The 18,848-nt window shown below is 47.0% G+C and overlaps 1 protein-coding gene across 3 annotated transcripts in view; it reads left to right on the top strand.

The window, feature by feature from the left end:
- LOC479708 (S-adenosyl-L-methionine-dependent tRNA 4-demethylwyosine synthase TYW1) overlaps positions 1–18,848 on the top strand; it is a 245,697-nt gene that overhangs the window by 206,597 nt on the left and 20,252 nt on the right. For 2 of the 3 annotated variants that reach the window (XM_038539005.1, XM_038539006.1), the window contains exon 16: positions 2,673–3,829. The exons of the other annotated variant lie outside the window; for it this stretch is intronic. In XM_038539005.1, coding sequence (XP_038394933.1) covers positions 2,673–2,894 — 222 coding nt within the window. In that variant the 3' untranslated portion in view covers positions 2,895–3,829. Of the gene's footprint in view, positions 1–2,672; positions 3,830–18,848 lie in introns of those variants that run through there. 3 annotated transcript variants of the gene reach the window in all.

The following is an 18,848-nucleotide window of genomic DNA, read 5'->3' on the forward strand; positions in this document are numbered from 1 at the left end:
TAAGAAAATATGTTTCTTATTTTAAGTTGTGGTGGAAAAAGATTTTAAGTCTGTTGGTCTAGTTTAAGCTAATCCTTTAGTCCCTGTTAGAATACCCATGACAAGTGATGATAGTGGAGTTTGAGGGAAAAGGAAGACCTAGAGATCTAAACCCCAAAGGGAGAGGCATAGGGAAGAGGAGAATTCAGTTATCTGCTTCACCCAACAAGTGAAGCAGAGCACCCCGGGAGGATTTTTCTAGTGGGACCAAACTTCTGGAGGGCTTGGGAGTGATTTATCACATCTTTCTCTGCACTCCCAAAGTGCCTTGTGCCTACCCTCACTCACTGCACACCCTAGGTTATTATTATCATTATTTCTTCAATGTCTGTGACTAAGCCAAGTCCATAGTTAGCACTCCATAACTGGTATAGGTGGGAATAAATGATAGCCATCATTATTGGCCTTATTTTACTGTCATACACGGTAATGACATGTAACTCCTGCATTAGCTGGAGTGTTACCCCAATTCCAGTAAGGTCTGAGTATTGCACCTCCTCTAGTGAATACACTGTGAAAACAGCACATTGAAGCCAATAGTAGCAAAAGCCCATTCTCTGTCTCAAGATGTCAGTAGAACAGGTGGAAATGTTCTTCATCGTGTGGTCCTCTAGCTTTGTTAAGAGGTGAGGAGAAAGAGGCTAGGCCTTTGTATGTCCTAAGTGCCAGCATAACTTATAAGTCAGATATATTTGCAAAGCCAGCAGTTGATATGGGGTAGAAGGGGCTAAGGAGGTAACTACAGAAACAATTCTAATATGTTGTGGGCCAAGTTCAGGATAGTGAGGTCATGTGGCAGGTGAACTGTCATCATCTAGAGGGATTCAGGAAGACTTTCCAGAGCAAAGGGGGTTTATGAGGGAACCTGAGGCATGAGTAGGTGTTAATCAGACAGAAGGAGTAGGATAGGAATCACACGAGAGGGGGTTTACCTCATGAAGAGCCTCCAGATGGAGGTTTGATATTTATACTGTCCGTTCTCCGTAATGGGGCTCTATTCTGTTGTAGGCATAGTGAGCTCAGAATCTCAGTCTACAGAAGGTAGAAGCAGCCAAAACTGGCATCAAAATCCATCAGCAGGAGGACCATCACAGAGTCTCAGTAGTGAGGACCTGTGTTAGGGTGGTGTCAAGACAATAGAAATACTGCTAAGGAGGAATCCACAGGGCCTGACGTTTTTTGGATAGGAGGAGCCAGGGAGGGGTCAGGGCACTTTTGATTCTGGACTTCTGAGGCTCAGTATCCAGGGATGACTGATGGTTTTCATGGTACTAAAGAATATTTGAGAGCAGTCTGTCTTGGGAGGGAAAATGATGGGGAGATGGAGATTTTGTATATTGGGTTGTAGAGTTCATAGAAACCCTTGGGGCACCATTTCAAAGAATAGTCTTATTAGAAGAAAATTTCTCATGATTCATCGATAGACTAAACTTTTCCATTTATTTGGTTTTTTTTTTTCCCCCACTAGAAACCTCTTAGCTGTTGGGTAAAAAAATCACATGTAACTGAAATTTAGCATATTTTAATATTCTGGATCCAGGAAGCTATACATTTTCAGTATTTCTCTCAGGTAGAACATGAAATTGTTACTTCACTTGGTTTGTAATCAGGGCTTTTTAGAAGACAGCAGCTTAACCGAACGATTTGTCTGTTCATAAATCAGGTATCTATGTGTTATATATTTACACAAATGAGTTCCAAATAGATGCTTTGAGTCAAAAAGCCTTCACAGTTCAAATAGTAATACCTTCAGAGCTTCATCAATTTATTTTGTTTTCTTCATTCCTGGTCATTATTATGTAATGACTTTTGAGAAGCAATTTTCTTAAGAGGACAAATTGGATTATTCCCCTTTAGTCAATTGAAATTCTTAACAAGGCTTTCCACTAATGAAGTACTGTATCCATGTTAGGTTAAACAGGCCAGTTTGAGCCATTTAGTTAGCATTTCAGAATTAGGAGTCATTGATTAAAGCTTCACTAATAACTCAAGGAAAGTTTAATAATAAAATGAATTCTAGGAAATCCCTGGGTGGCTCAGTGGTTTGGCACCTGCCTTTGGCCCAGGGTGCTATCCTAGAGTCCCGGGATCGAGTCCCACGTCAGGCTCCTGGCATGGAGCTTGCTTCTCCGTCCTCCTGTGTCTCTGCCTCTCTCTCTCTATCATAAATAAATAAATCTTTAAAAAACATAAATAAAATGAATTCTACTAGGTGCTGCTAACACAACCAAGAAAATTCATACCAAATAAAAAGTGGCAACAACAGGAATTAGAATTAGCTAGTCAATTAACACATGATAATGCCAAAAAAATTTAATTAACCTTCTTTCAGTGATACTGCTGAAGATGAACTTGACTTGCAATTCCAGGATGAGTTCTTTATTCAGCAGTTGGGTCTTCCACGTCCAGCATGGCAGCAGTCCTAGGGGAAAAGAACACCCCGCCCCCCCCGCCCTTCGACTGTCGTTCATTCTGCTTTCATATGGAACTATATTTGGAGCATGAAAGAACTTACTTTAACTTGATAGGGAGAAAATAAATCAGGCCTATTTTTGAATTTTTAAAATATTTATTATTATTTTATTTTTAATGGATGTTTTTACTTCTGACATGACTGCACTGTTTCTTTCCAGTTTAAGATAGGTAGAGAATGGTGGACATGGATCGATTATAACCGCTTCCAAGAGCTCGTGCAGGGATATGAAGATAGTGGTGGATCAGCAACTTTCAGCGCAGAGGATTATATGGCGAAAACTCCTCACTGGGCATTATTTGGTGCCAGTGAAAGAGGTTTTGATCCCAAGGACACACGATATCAGAGAAAGAACAAATCAAAGGATATTTCTGGATGTTGAGATTATCTGACTGCAGGTTACTGAAGGACAAGAACTGATGGCCCCAGAAGGTTCTCACCCTCCATGGTGATTTTTCTCAAGGACACATTACACAATTATATTTCATGTAGAGGAGATTGTAAGGCTGCACATGGGGACACGAGTCACGTCCCAGGGTTGGGACTCAGCCCCACCATTTCTTTCCACAGCTCAGTCCCTCTCTTGATTGGACTTCTTAGAGGACCATCATTTCAGGGATACAGTCATTAGAATGGAGCTGATGGTTCTGAGTTATAATTTGTCAGACTCGCTAAGATGCTATTCCAGGGGGTGTTGTAAGGAATGAATATGGGTTTCTCTTCCCCCTCCTGGGCTGTTGGCCTCTGGATTGTTCCACCCCAAGGTAAGTGTATCTGCTCCCTCCAGGACCTCCATCTCTTCCTTGTATCTAAGATAACACTTCCCGGGAGTCATTCAAGTTGTCATAATTCTTGATTATTTTTCAATACCATATAGATTACATTAAATTTTTGCTTAGTGCCAGCCCTTTATGGAATTGAATTGGTCTAAATGTACTACTAGATCTCATTCCATTCTCATACAAATTGCCAGAGAAGGTATGTGGGGGCTGTATTAATGTCAGAACTCTTCTGTAGGAGGAATGGCCCTGTGATGCCATAGAGTAATTAGTGTCAGACAGACTTTGAAACTCAGTGCAGTTTGCTTTTGGTTTAAAAAGTCAGTGTTTAAGCTCTAACCTACCCACAGAGCAGGTCCCTACTTTCTTTTCCTTCTTATAGCCCAAGCTACTTTACACAATCTGTTCTTTTAGGGTTCAAGTTTTTTGATTGAAAACATCATTAAATGCTCAATAGTTTTTAAAAATATCATAGTTATTTTTTAAAATTCCTATATCCTAAAAATTTAATTAATAAAATCTTTTGTAAAGAGTAAAATTTTCTTTTGAGTGTTTATTTTAAAGATGTTTCTAGTCCTGTGGTTCGAAGCCCTATCAGATAGACCTCCTCCTTATGTAACAGCTATTTTATAACCCTCTATTTTCTGCTGAAGTAAAATTCCTAGATAATATAACCTGCCTACTTGCTCAGTTGAATAACTAGGCTCTGTATTTATTTCTAAGTGATAGAGTCAGAACCCTTCTCTGTTGTGACATGGGAGGGGAAGGTGGCAAAGTATCACAGAAATCATCTTCAAACTTCTATTTGGTCTCTTGTTCTGGTGACTTAGGAGACAGACAAGAGACAGGAGTGGTGCAAGCCAGTGAGGCAAGATCACATTGAAACCTGGATGAGTTAGTATTCATTGAACAGAGATGCAAAAACACCCTAAAGTGGAATGAAGTTAAAAAAGCAAGAGCTTATGCCGAGGCTGGGAGGCTGGAGGCAGAACATGCAGGGCTTTGGACTATTGTCAATCTCTTTTTTAACCACAGTAAGGACTTTAGTGAACCCACTTTCCCTCTAAAACAAAGAAAATATAGGCAAAGTGACTAAAAATCAGTGAATTTTAGAATTTTGACACTTAACCAAATCTTCACAATGAATTGAAAATCAACTTTAAGAGATAAATCAATAAAATTAATTGTCAACTTCTTATCACAAACTGTGAAGGCAGGGTACTGGTTGGCTCAGTGGTTAAGTGTCTCTCTGCCTTTGGCTCAGGTCATGATCCTGGAGTCCTGGAATCGAGTCCCACATCAGACTTCCGGCAGGGAGCCTGCTTCTCCCTCTGCCTGTGTCTCTCTGTGTCTCTCATGAATAAATAAAATCTTTAAAAGAGAAGGAAAGAAACCGTGGAGGCCAAAGTACAGTGGGTTGGTTTATCTTCAGAGGGCTGAAAGAAAAGACTTTCAACCAACAATTCTTTGTCTAAATCCTCTTTCAAAAATAAAGAAAAAAAAATAAAGAAGAAATTAAGACATTTCCAGGAAAACAAAAAGTGAGAGAATTCACCTGCAAACCTGCCCCACAAGGACTACTGAAGGGGGGGATCCTTCAGGCTCTGATGAAAAGCACGCTAGGCACTAACTAAAAACCATGTGAGGAAGTAAAGAGCAGTAGTAAAAGCAACTACATAGGTTTTATAAAGGACAGTATAAACGTATTTTGGTAACTCCTATTACAAAAGACAACGGCCTAAAGCAGTAATTACAGAACTACATTGATGCACATGTAAAGTTGTAATTTATAGGACAGTAATAGGTCAAAGGGGTATGGAGGGAACACAGGCATATTGGAGCAACTATTGACTACCTACTAGAGAAATTAGGTTAGTATGAAATCAAAGTAGACTGTTTCAAGTTAAGACGCTGATTGTAATCCCAAGAGCAGCCACTGTGAGAATAAATTTTTTAATTATGGTAAAAGAATATCATTCTGTCCCCAATTCCTATGTGTGGGCTTTTTCCCCACACCAAGCACATCTCCCACACCAGCTGGGTCTTCTACAATTCAATTAAATCCTGACACTGTCTATCCAGAGATAATGTGAGATTACCACAGGTTAAGGGCTCAGTCTCACAAGGCTGCCCCCCATCCCTTCAGATGCCAGTAGCCAACCTGGGTCATCACCTGGGCTGACCCTTGGCTATAAATTAGAGGTTCTCACAACTATCTCCTTGGGTTTGATTAATTTGCTAGAGCAGCTCACAGAACTCAGAGAAACGTTTTACTAGATTACTGGTTTATTGTAAAAGGATGTAACTCAGGAACATCCAGATGGAAGAGGAGATGCATAGGGCAAGATCTGGGGAATAGGTGCAGAGCTTCATTTCATGCCTTCTCTGAGCACTCCACTTTACCAGTAGTAGCTTTACCATTAGCTCCATGCATTTACCAACTCTGAAGCTCTCTGAACCCTGACCTTTTGAGTTTTTACAGAGGCTTTATTACGTAGGCATGGTTGATTTAATCATTGGTCATTGGCAATGAACTCAATCTCTAGTCCCTCTCCCCTCCCTAGAGGTTCTGGAGGCTAGACTAAAAGTTCCAACCCTCTAATCACCAGGTTGGTTCCCCTGGCTGCGAACCTCTGTCCTTAGGTTGCCTAAGGGTTTTCCAAAAGTCACTTCATTAACCTAACAAAAGAGATCTTTTCTGCTCTCAGCATTTAAGAAAAAATCCAAGGATTTTAGAGCTCTGTGCCAGGAACAAGGACAAAGACCAAGTAAATATTTATTATAAATCACAATGTCACAAACAGCAAGGGAATTTAAAAGGTACCCTAGAGAGTATCTATTTAACACCAAAAAAAGACAGCAAGAGGAATAGAACAACAAAGAGCTAAGACTTCAAAAACAAATAGCAAAAATGTCAGGCATACATTCTACCTCTGGGTGAGTATATTATGTAAATGGATTAAATACCCCCAAACAAAAGAAAGGGTTGGCAAAATAGATTTATTTATTTTTTAAAGATTTATTTATTCATGAGAGACACACTGAGAGAGATAGAAGCAGAGACATAGGCAGAGGGAGAAGCAGGCTCCTTACAGGGAGCCTGATGTGGGACTCCATTCTGGATCCCAGGATCATGACCTGAGCTGAAGGCAGGCGCCCAACTGCTGAGCCACCCAGGTGTCCCGGCAAAATGGATTTAAATAAAAATTCAGGGATCCCTGGGTGGCGTAGCGGTTTGGCGCCTGTCTTTGGCCCAGGGCTCGATCCTGGAGACCCGGGATCGAATCCCACGTCGGGCTCCCGGTGCATGGAACCTGCTTCTCCCTCTCCCTCTGCCTATGTCTCCGCCTCTCTCTCTCTCTCTGTGGGACTATCATAAACAAAAAATTAAAAAATAAATAAATAAATAAATAATCCAGTTATATATTCTCTGTAAGAAACTCTCTTTAGAGTCAGACTGAAAAAGATTTATCATGGAAGCAACAACCAAAAGAGAGCTGGAGTGGCTATACTAGTATCAAAAAACTAGACTTTAAGGTAAAAAAAATGTTACTAGGGATGAAAAAGGACATCTTATAATGCTAAATTATAGTTGAGTTATAATTTTATCTTACTAGAAAGATGTAATGATTGTAACATATACGTACCTAACAACAGAGCCCCAAAATACATGAAGCAAAACCTGACAGAATTAAAGGGAGTCACAATTCAATAATAACTGAAGACTTACATGACCACTTTGAATAGCGGGTGGAAGAACTGCACAGAAGATCAACAAGGACACAGGAGATCTGAGCAATACTGTAAACCAACTACACCTATTGGGCCTCTGGAGAGCACTCCACCCAACAACACGTCATTCTTGAAGGCACATGAAACATTTCCAGTACAGACCATTTGTTAGATCATAAAACAAGATTCAATAAATCTAAAAGGGTTGATATTACACAAATTATGTTCTATGACTAGTGGAATGAAATTATAAATCAACAGAAGAAAATTTGGGAAATTCACAAATATGTAGAAATTAACCAAAATCCTAAAGAAGAAATCACAGGGGATATTAGAAAAAACTGAGATAATTGAAAAAACGATCTACCAAAGCCCACTGAATGTTGCTAATAGTGCACTTAGAGGGAAATGTACTATACATTTACATTTTAAAATGTAAATGTAAAAATGTAAAATTTTTAATGCCTATATTAAAAAGAAAATATATTTTGGGGCACCTGGGTAGCTCAGTTGAGCATCTGACTCTTGATTTTGGCTCAGGTCATGATCTCAGGATCTTGAGATCAAGCCCTGCATCAGTCTCTGTGCTCAGCAGAGAGTCTGCTTGAGTTTCTCTCACTCCCTCTATCCCTACCTCTTACCTGGGCTCACACTCTCTCTCTCTCTAAAATAATAATAATAATAATAAAGATGATATATCTCAAATCAATAACATAACCTTCCATCTTAAGAAACTAGAAAAAAGAACAAACACAAAGCAAGCAAAAGGAAGAAAAAAATGTTAGAGCAGAAATAATGAAATAAAGGAAAACCAAAGAAAAATGAAAACTAAAAGTTCTTTAAAAAATGGAAGCCAAAAAAAAAATGGAAGTCAATTAACCTTTAGCTAGACTAACCCCCCCAAAAGACTGCAAATAACTAAAATCAGCTATAAATGCACAGCCCGTGAATATACTAAATAATATATTATTATACTTAATATATTATTTAGTATATACTGTGGAGTCGGGACAAACTCATTGTTTTGAGTATGGATGGCATACAATGTTAGTTTCAGATGTACAACATAGTGATTCAAGATCTCTATATGCTATACGCTATGCTGTGCTCACTGCAAGTTTGGCCACCACCTCCACATACAACACTATTACAACACCATTGACTATATTCCCTGCACTGTACCTTTTTTTCTGGTGACATTCATTCCATAACCAGAAGCCTATATCTCTCACTCCCTTCCCTCTGGCAACCAACAGTTTGTTCTCTGTATTTATAGGTCTGCATGCTTTTTATTTGTTTATTCATTTGTTTTTTTCCACATATGAGTGAAATCGTATGGTATTTGTCTTTGATTTATTTCACTTAGCATAATACCCTCCAGGTCTTTCCATATTGTTGCAATGGCGAGATCCCATCCTTTTTAATGGCTGTGCACTATTCCATTGCAGCTATCTACCTATCTTTTTCCATCTCACATCTTTATCCATTCTTCTATTGATGGACACTTGGGTTGTTTCCATTATCTTGGCTATTGTAATAATACTGCAATAAACATAGAGGTTTATATATCTTTTCAAATTAGTGTTTTCATTTTCTTTGGGTAAATACTCAGTATTTACTATACATTTTACATGGGTGAATTTTTTGATATATGAAACGTATCTCAATAGAGCTGTTTAAAGAAAAAAGAAGCAAAGAGCAAACCTTGAATCTTTATTAAAACCAATATATAGCATAAGAGAAGCGTCATAAATCAATGGGAATTTAGGAGAAAAAAATAATTTAATTCTGCTCTTTATACCATATTCTAGGAAGACTTAAATGAATCAAAAAGCTCCAAAGAAACTTTAGGTGAAAAAGGCCTTTCTTGACCAGGGGCTCCCAAACTTTCTCAGCAGAGAGTCACCTGGAGGGCTTGTTAACGAAACATAGATTCTGGGTCCCGCCACACAGTTTCTGATGCTGTAGGTACATGGTGGAGAACAATGTGTTTTCTAACAGATTTTGATTATACAAACAGTAAGAGCATACACTTTCAGAACAACTTGTAGATAGAAAAGCAATGTAAGAACTCATAAAAGAAAGTCAAAACCTTTACAGAATATATTCAAATATTTAATAATATGGAACATCACATAAACTAAAAAGACAAATTGGGGAAAATAGTTTGCATGAAATATGATTGACCAATGCTTATTCTAAAATCTCATCTTTTCATTTACAGAAGACTTGACTATGTAAATAAGTAAGGGCTATAGAACATAAAGTTTCATCAATGAGGAACTAGAGCTACCTACAATGAACAGCTGTTCACTTTCAGCAGAGAAATGCTAATTTTTTTATCAACTTAGCAAAATTTCTATATCGTATTAAGGTACAATACAGGCATTGCAAAAGCAGTTCGGCAAAGTATCCCAAGAGCCTTTATTTTTGAAAAACTGATTTAAAGAGAAAAATAGTTTTATGTTTAAAGATATTTGTTGTAGCATTTTATAATAGCAAAACCCAGGAAACCTAAATGTAAGCTATGCTAGGCATTTAGTATTTCTTGAACAAACAGCGAAGTTATATTATACCATATTGTCTAGGTAATTCATTTTTCCAACAAAATTTTTTTCTTTTTTACAAATGTTTATTAAACACTGATTGTGTTCTTGTGTTCTGGCCAAGGATTCATTAGTAAGTAAAAGAAAAAGGGGACATCATTCTTAACCGTAATGATGCTGACATTCACCAAAGACAAAGATTCACACAATCAATGTTAGTCATCAAACCCACGTGGTAAGTGTGCTACAGAGAGGTGGTCTCGATGTGCGTGTGTCAATGGAGAGATTTCTTAGTAGGGAGAGGGGTGCCCGGAGTGTGCTGGGACCTTCACGAGTCCCCATTCCAGAAGTGGGGTCAGAGAAGAACGCTGCAGGCAGGGAACCGAACGGCAGCAGAGGCTAGGTCGCAGAGGGTCACTGCACATCTGGGTAACCGTAGGATGGCCACAGTGCCTGCACGGTGCTGCGGAAGAAGTGGGAAAGGGCCAGGACACTCGGAAACATAATGGGTGATGACTCAGGGAGATGTAGGTCAGGCCAGGCCCTAAGAGCAATTATGCAAAGGAACAAATGATTAAATTTGCATTTTAATAAGCACTCTTGCTGCGGGGTTGCAAAATGGCTTGGAGAAACCTACAGGGAGATGAGTTGGTAGGTGTTCCCTGGGTGGTGGCAGTTGTGCAGTGCCCTATGTGCTGACCCTGGTGGTGGGGATGGAGGGCAGTGGATAGATTGGAAAAAGACCTCAGAAGGTAACATGGATTTAGCCACTAGTTGGTTAGTTTGGGGTGAGGGGGTGGGGAGGAGGGAAGAAATGTCGAGGATGACTCCTGAGTTTCTGGCGTGAGGACAGGATGGATGATGGTGTCATTCTCCAGGCTGCTTAACCCTGGCAGAGGGTCAGGGTCATTTGTGGACATGTAGGCTTGGCTTCTCTTCAAAAAAAAATCACAGGCCCAAGATGGCACTACTTGGGCGAGGCCAAGTCACCAAACCACAGGCTGAATCCTCAACCTAACTGTAGTCTCAACCTCCCCCAGAAATGTGAAGTCTTCACCTCTCCATCAGGAACCTTCTGGTGAGCACCAAGGCGGCTGCCTCCAGGGCCTTCTCCATCCTCCAAAGGAAGATGACATAACCTGCATATAAGAAGCCCCTGGCACTATCCCCCTAAGAGAAGGTGATCCTGCCTGAAACAATCCTTTCTCTTGATTTGCTTATACATCTCTTGCCCCACCCTCCTTTCTATAAAAACCTTCCGTTCTGCACAGTTCCCCAGAGCTCCGTCTGTCTGCTAGGTGGGGTGCCGCCGGATTCACGGAGCCTTTGACAAGGCCCAGGAGATCTTCAGATTTACTCAGTTGAATTTTGTTTCTAAACCCTTACCAGGGGATGGTGGAGGCAGTGGTGAGGCACAGGGGACTGGTGCGGAGGAGAAATGTGCCAATCATCATCTTCAATTATACTCACACAGACCTCAGATCACCCAAGGAGGTAGAATGAAATGATGCTCGTGAAAGTCCAGCAGGTGGTGGTGAGACAAAGAAGGAAGGGTCAGTGCACTGGGGAGTTGGGACAAACCAGCAGGTGCAGATGCAGAAACCCAGGAGGAGGGCGACTCAGGAAGACACCGGTCAACTGTGGAGAGGCCTGTGGGGAGTGACCCAAGCAAGACACAGGACAGAAGGATCTTGGGACGGGGGTCACCCATGTCTGGCCAGCACTCCACCCAGGTGGAAGGCTCTGGAGGATTTTTAGTGACAAGAAGTTTATGCTAAGTCTGAAAGACAGAATACAAAATCCTGGTCATCTTAATTATGTAAAAAGCATATGAAGCCGCATACGACTGAATTTGTATTGTTTCAAGAGAATAATACAATAAAATGTATGAGAAAATGTATTTTCTGCTTTTTGTAGAGTAGGCCTCAAAGTTTTTCCTTAAATAAGATCCTGAAATTGAAACCCTCTTATAGTTGGAATTAAATGTATATTCAAAACAGCACATTTTGTTAGCAGAAAGATTATTTATTTAATCTTTTTTTTGTTCTTTCAGTGTGCTGGGTTGTTTTTCTCACATTTTATTGAAATACAGATTGATGAGCTATTCCTGGGGCACTATTGATTAAATACAAGTTGGCAGTGACTAATCTTGCTGGCTATTGGCTTGCTTGGCACTTTTTGTCTTTTGCCATTTCTTTTCATTTAATTACCTTAAATAAAGGCACAATACTTTCATGCCTAGGTTTTGAAGAGGTTTGGTACAATGTTGTAAATCCACTGCAGTTTCTGGATTAAGAAAATCCTCTCGTTTGGAAGGAGCCCTAGTGCATTAGGTTTCTCCTCAAGGATTTCAGGAATCCTGGCCTCCAGGTGAGAGAAAAAGAAGAACCCCTGGTGGCCTCAGACCTCAATAGAAGGCAAGATTTGCAGCGGCTGTGAGGGAAACTCACTTCTGGGTGAGGAAAGGCGATCTGAACAAGCCATCATTCTCCGGCCCCAGATAATGCCAGCAGCGCCTTTCTCCTAATGCACGGAGCTAATGAAATCTATACTATGATCGTCGGCTAAGGAGAAGCTGGATAAAGCCAAGCTGGTCTGTGGAAAAGCGGAAATGTTCTCTTCAACAGCTGGGCCGCCGCCCCCGACCCCCCCCCCCCCCCCGGAGGAGCCTGCGCCCTCGCCGGGCCTCGGAGCGTCTGGGCCCCCGGCTCAGGAGGGGTCGGGAAGCGCCGGCCTCAGCAGCCTGCCGAGCCCGGGGCGCGCCCACGGTGGGGTGGGTCTGGACGGCGCACAGGCCGTCCGGGCGCCCCGGGCCGCAGGGCTCAGGCTGGGCGTCCTGCGCCTGCTGGGAGCTGCTGGTGGCGGTCCCTGCCCCCCGCCCCCCGCCCGAGCTGGGGCTGCAGGCGGAGACTGGGCAGGCCCGGGCGGGGCTGGCGGGGCTGGCGGCGCCCCCCACGCGGAGCGACGGTGCCTGGCGGAGCCCTTCCCCGCGGCTCCGTGCCCGCCTCCGCGCATGCGCGTCCCTTCCACCGACCCTCCCCGCTCCCGAGCGCCCGCAAGGCCCAAGCCCCGGCCCCCCCCGCCCCCCCCCGCCCCCCCCGCCCCCTGGCCCTGCCTGGGGCACGCCTGGCTCCCGGTCCCGGGGCGGCTTCTGGAAACGTCTCTCTGCGGCTCCTTCTGCCTGTGCTTCCCACCCTGGCCTCCGGCCCCCGCCAGCGGCCGCTCAGCGTCCAGACCCCGTCCGAGCGCGCCCGCCGTGGTCACCCTCCCCGGCTTGCTGGCCGCGGCGTCCGCCTGCCCGGATGACTTTCCCCGCAGGCGACCGAGCGCGCGCGGCTCCCCAGCACGTCTGCGTGATTCCTAGCGCTCGGGGAGGACGGGCGGACTGGCCGTGACCCCGCGGCCCCGGCGGGCCCAGAGCCTCGGCGGTGCCTCCCCGAGCCCCGCCGCCGGCTGCAGGGCCCGCCCTCACTCCTGACCTCCGGGTTGATGTCCGAGCCGCACATTCCCACCCACTCTGCACCTGAAACAATGCATTGTTGGAAACCAACCACGGACGGTATTTTAATGATTGTTAAGTTTGAGGTGGTTTTGTCTTTTCATTTTTAGAAACGAGCGCTGGGTGGGAAAAGACTTGTTTAGACCGTAGAGCACGGAAGTGCCGCCCGGGCGTGGAAGCTCGCATCAGTGTGCCCCGGGACCAGGCGCAGAATCACCCAGGGAAAGTGGTTTCGAACAAGACATATTCTTCTTGTCTCGTGTGAACAATCTGGAAGTGGGCAGTTCTCCTGCTTTGTAAAGATGAAGAATCAGGGCCGTCTGGGTGGCTCCGTTACTGAGCATCCAACTCTTGGTTTTGGCTCCAGTCATTACCTTAGGGTTGTGAGATGTGCCCTGTGTCCAGCTCCCTACTCAGCAGGGAGTCTGCTTGACAGTCTCTCTCCCTCTTTCTCTGCCCCTCCCCTCACTCCACCCCCCTGCTCTCACTCTCTCTCTAAAAATAAGTGAATGAATAAATGAATAAATAAATAAAATCCTTTAAAAAAAAAAAGATGCAGACACATTCCAATGTTTCCACTGCATCATTTTGAACTTGTTGGATTTCGTCTTCAGGCTGTTTGCTCCATGGTGCCAAGATGGCTGCCATAGCTCCCAGCATCACAGGCCCAGTCATGTTCAAAGACAGGAAGGAAAGGGACTAGGAAGAGAGCTTTCTTCTTTCAAGTTGCTCTATAAATCAAGGAGGGGAAAAAAAAAACAAACCTCCCTCTGAGACTTCTCTCCAAGTCTTATTAACCATAAATGGGTCATCTGGCAAACCCCAGTTACAAAAGAAGCTCCCCTGGGGGCTGCCGGAGCCCACCACGGGTCACAGAGCTGCCTCCACCTTTTTGCTCCCCTGGGAGTGTTCACACTTCGCGGTGCTCCGGGTGCATGGCCCAAGCGAGCCTGGGACCTTGCAGGCACGTGGGTCAGGCCGCAGAGGTGCCGGCAAACTCAGCAATCGCATCACCACAAGAGTATCCTGTGATCAGGGAAGCCACCGCTCTGCTCCACATTTTCTTCTCCTGAACAAAATGCCCTCCTGAGCTCTACCCCGGGGATCCGCCCATGAGCCAAATCTAGCCTGTGACCTATTTCTGTACAGCTGCGAGCTAAGGATGGTTTTTACGTTTTTAAATGGTTGGGGGGAAAAAGGCCCCAGAAGACTATTTCATGACGTGAAAAGGATATGAAATTCAAATTTCTGTGTCCGTAAGTAAGGATTTATTGGACCTCGCAACACCTAACCCCTCGCACATTGTCTGTGGCTGCTTTTCACGGGATGAACCGTTGTGACAGAGACCATATGGCCCTTCAGTGCCTAAATTATTTACCATTACAGAAAAAGTTTGCAGAGCCTGCTCTGTCCTGTCCGTTCAGCTTTCTGGAGACTTCTGTTCCACCCCATCTCCCAGAGGAAGGAACCTTTATTGTGCTGCGGGTACGCGGGGCTTGGAGTTCACAAGAGGCATAGGGGAGGCTCACTCTCGCTCCTAAGCCTCGGTACCAAAGAAACCTCCCTCGGTGCTGACATTTCGGACATCCGAGGGGACACGGGTCGCCTGGGCTTCTGCTACCCTTCGAAGGACGGCACAGGGCGGCGGACGTTCAGAGGCCGAGGCTGCCCCGAGGCCTTGGGCTGCCGTTTCTTCCGCAGAAGCCCCTGCCTGCGCCCTGGCCCAAGGGGCGCCTGTCTGGCTTCATAAAGAAAAGCCCTGATGCTCCCCTCTCCTGGGCCAGCCGTTGTTGGGATTCTTGCTGCTGAGAGGATTCAGGAAACTCACTGGGACCTTGAAGCAGGATGTCTTTGGGGCCGCCACGGCAGCCTCCCACCAGCTTCTCCCCGGGAACCCCAAATTGCCAGAAGATGGGCTGCCATTGGCCACAGTCTCAGTCGGCGTGGCCGCGAGGCAGGGTTCCCCCCGCTTCCATCCCCAATGCTGCCACCTGCCGCCGCCACCGGCTCTTAGGTCTGGCTGACCCAAGAGGCAGAGGGGGAGCTGTCAGCTGGGTCCCCGGGAGCGCCTCACCGCCTGCGGCTGGTGCTGGGTGCGAGGCCGGTGGGCTCACATGGTGGAGGAGGCCGAAGGTCCGCGGGGTGCCCTGGCCGCAAGGAGCAACCCCAGCACAGAAGACATTTAATCATCTCACGTGGCAGGACGCGTGGACCAGGTGCTCTGCAGTTGCCTCAGTGGCTTAGCAGCGTCAGAGATTCCAGCCAGCCTTCCGTTTCCCTGTCCTCACAGTAGGGTGGAGGGTGGCCGTGGCGCCAGGCGTGACAGCCATGGTCAGAGGCAGGAAGGCCGGGGCAGCAGGGGGCTCTCACTTGCCGGGCTCTTGCCTCTTGCTCGGCAGGGAAGGCTCCAGATGCACGTCCTCCGACGTCTCCTTGGCTAGAGCCCCTGTGAACGGGCTTGCGTGGGCCGGCAGGCGGGTCGTGCTGCCCTGCGGGCTGCCTGCTTGGATGCACGGAGGAGAAGGGACACGAGCGCGTCTTGGAGCGGCGACGGGAGGGCCCCTTCCATTCCTTCCTGGCCGAGCCTCCCCGCTAGAAGGTGCGGTGGAGGAGCAGGGCCACGGAGTGGGCGGTGGCAATGCGGCTCCGCCTTAGGGCCGGATGCGCACCTCACATCCCCACAGGGGCCGGGGAGGCCCCCGTGAGGCCACCCGGTGGGCCAGAAAGCTGGGAACCCCGAGTTACTCCTGGGGAGGCCAGCGTGGCAAGGCCACCCGCGGGCCTACAAACACTCAGATTGCCGGGCGCTGGGCAGGCCTGAACTGCGGCAGGAAGGTTCCCCACCTCTCCTCCCCACCCTTCCTCCCCTTTGTGCATCACCCAAGTAGGAAATGCTGCGCACCCCCCTTCCCTGCCTCACCCCCCCCCCCCCACGTCTAGCTGGTGGAGGTGGCTAGTGTTGCCCACCTGCAAGGCTGCCGCTGGGCCAAGCAGCCCACCAGTTTCCAGAGCAGGCGCCTCCCCGCGCCCCTGCCAGTGTCCTCTCCTCCCGGCACCCCACCCACCCATCCCCCGACACCTCCTCTGGTGGGCCCTCCTTGCAGGACCCAGCGGTTGGCGCCTGTAGGGCTTCGGGCCGCCCCGGGGTGGCCCCGGCGCTCTCAGGACGCAGCTCCAGGCACTGTTCTCTCTTCTCTGGTTTCTTAAATAGTGCTTGTGTTATGAAAAATCAAACCCAGTGTCCAACGAATGGTTTACGTTCCTCAAACTCTAAAATAGTTTAACCAGGAGTACTTTTCTCCCATCAATTATTTGAAGGAAGAGTAGCTTGAATAATATCTCAGCTGGAAGGGATTTCGCTGAAACTACAGCAACTTGACAGCCTCCACCCGCTCCGGGGAGCGCATAAGATGCGCCGCGGTGCCACGGGCTCCTGCGCTTTACAGGACACTGTTTATGGTGAGGACACTGGTGCCTGGAGCTCCTTCCTTGGCCTGTCCCAGGGAGTGATGAGGGGCCTCTGCTCTGCCCAGAGGGGACTGCTGGGGGTGACATTTCAACCCGGCTTCTCTGGGACCGCTTGGCCACAGGTCTGTCTGGGTCTGTCTGCAACTGATGCGTCGAGTGCAAAACAGCAAAACATTAAGGAGAGCCCTACCGGGCTCTTGTTTTAAAAGCCTATTATTTTAATTTCCAAAGCTTTTACAGGGAATGGGCAGCAAATAGAGCAACGGCAACGCACTGTCTGCCTTCTAATTATGACAATTCATGACTCAGAATCTCAAACTGGGTATTTCTTTGGCCACTCTTCCCAGCATCCCCTCTGAAAGTGTCGGCCTGAGGAGGGGATGCTGATTGGGGGGATGCTGATGTGATGCATCGGATTACAGACCTTGCTGGGGGTGGGTAGTAATGGTGTCTACAGCAGGGCAGAGTGGGGGAAGAACTAAAACATATTTCATTAAAAAGCAAGAGAAATCCCATCAACCCTCATCCCTGCACACTCATCGGACTGTGGTCTATTTACTGAACATCATGAGTGTTTATTTCGTTTTATTGGGAAAAAAGAAAAGACCCCAACGGCATTACCTCACACAAACACATCTAAAAAGAAAATCAAGTTTATGTGTATGATGCTTGTCAACCTTATCTCAAGGAGGCCCACTTCCTGGCCTGATGGGATCCTGACCCGTTTCTCGGAGCACCCAGGGCGGGCCAGCCCCCTCTCCCGGGGGTGCCGTGTTCCCCACCACCCTCCCTCTGTTGAAAAAAAGCTGTCAAAGAGATGCTCTATTTCGGGAGCCCGGATCCCACCCCTCCCTGTTTCAGGTTTTCCTCAAATACCAGCTGGACACTGTTCTCTAAAAGTGAATTTGGTCGTTTCCGTTCTGGTGGCAAAGGCGAGGTGAAGAAGCCCGCCGTGTCACCTCCAGTTACCCTCCTGCTGAGTCTGCTCCAGCCTGGCCTCACTCGCGCCGCGCCCTGCCAGGCTCAGCGTGGTCCCCGGGGACATCCACGCGCCCGCATCCCTCCTGCAGGTTGACCCTCTGACCTCCCCTGGCCTGGCCTGGGCCCCGTCCACCTGCTCCTCCGGCCCGCTGCAGAGGCTCTTGGCCTTCTTTCTCTGTCTCCCCCCTCCCCGCCGGGCCTCGGTGGACACCCTGGCCCCCCGCCCCCCGGCTCGCTCGTCCTGCTTTCTCCTCTGAAGCACAGGCCTGTTCATGCAGCTCCTCAGATACCCACTGGCTCCTCCCCCGCGGCCAGTCTGCTCTTGAAGGCTTCCCGAGGGGTCTCCGCCTAGCCCGTGACTCAGGCCCCGGTCACATCCTCGGTGGCTGTGCTGTCCCTCACAACTACTGCCACTGCCTGTGGTCAGGCCCTTCGCTCTCCGTGTTCTCTCCTGCTCCAAGTCTCCCCACTGCCCTCCTGCCTCTGGGCCAGGGGTCTCCACACTTGTGTTGATCGTGCGTCCCTATTAGAAACAATTGTAGCAGGCACTCCCGGGACACGTATGTGAACTTACACACTGTATGCACAAACCATTTGTTAGCAAACTATAAAACACTCACAAAAATGGACTATTTATTTATTTATGAGAGACACAGAGAGAGAGGCAGAGACACAGGCAGAGGGAGAAGCAGGCTCCATGCAGGGAGCTCGACACGGGACTCGATCCCGGGTCTCCAGGATCATGCCCTGGCTTAGGGCAGATGCTCAACCACCCAGGTATTCCCCAATGGACGTTTTAAAGGATGGCAGCTTGGGTGGCTCAACGGTTTAGCGCCGCCTTCAGCCCAGGGCGTGATCCTGGAGACCCGGGATCGAGTCCCACATCAGGCTCCCTGCATGGAGCCTGCTTCTCCCTCTGCCTGTGTCTCTCTCTCTCTCTCTGTGTCTCTCATGAATAAATAAATAAAATCTCTCTTTTTTTTAAAAAAAAAGGATGCAATACAAAGTAGATAAGAATCCAAGTTCTAGTATTTTCTCTGGAAGTGTAGGAATTCTCAGCCTACCTGGAGTCTTCTGGTCCAGGCTCTGGCTGCCCCAAGACCTGCCCTCTGTGACATATGCTGGGGCTGTTGCAATTAATTACCCCAAACCCGGTAGCTTAAAGTAACACACGCTTATCTTCCCACAGTTCTAAAGGTCAGAAATCCGAAGTGGCTCTGGGAGGCCAGAACAGGGGTGGCAGCAGGGCCAAGCTCCTTCTAGAGGCAGGAAGGAAGAACTTGTTTGTATTCCGGTTTCTAGAGCTGCAGCCCTGAGCTCACAGCCCCTTC

Source organism: Canis lupus, chromosome 6 (assembly GCF_011100685.1).
Source record: "Canis lupus familiaris isolate Mischka breed German Shepherd chromosome 6, alternate assembly UU_Cfam_GSD_1.0, whole genome shotgun sequence".
In the NCBI taxonomy this organism is placed as follows: domain Eukaryota; kingdom Metazoa; phylum Chordata; class Mammalia; order Carnivora; family Canidae; genus Canis; species Canis lupus.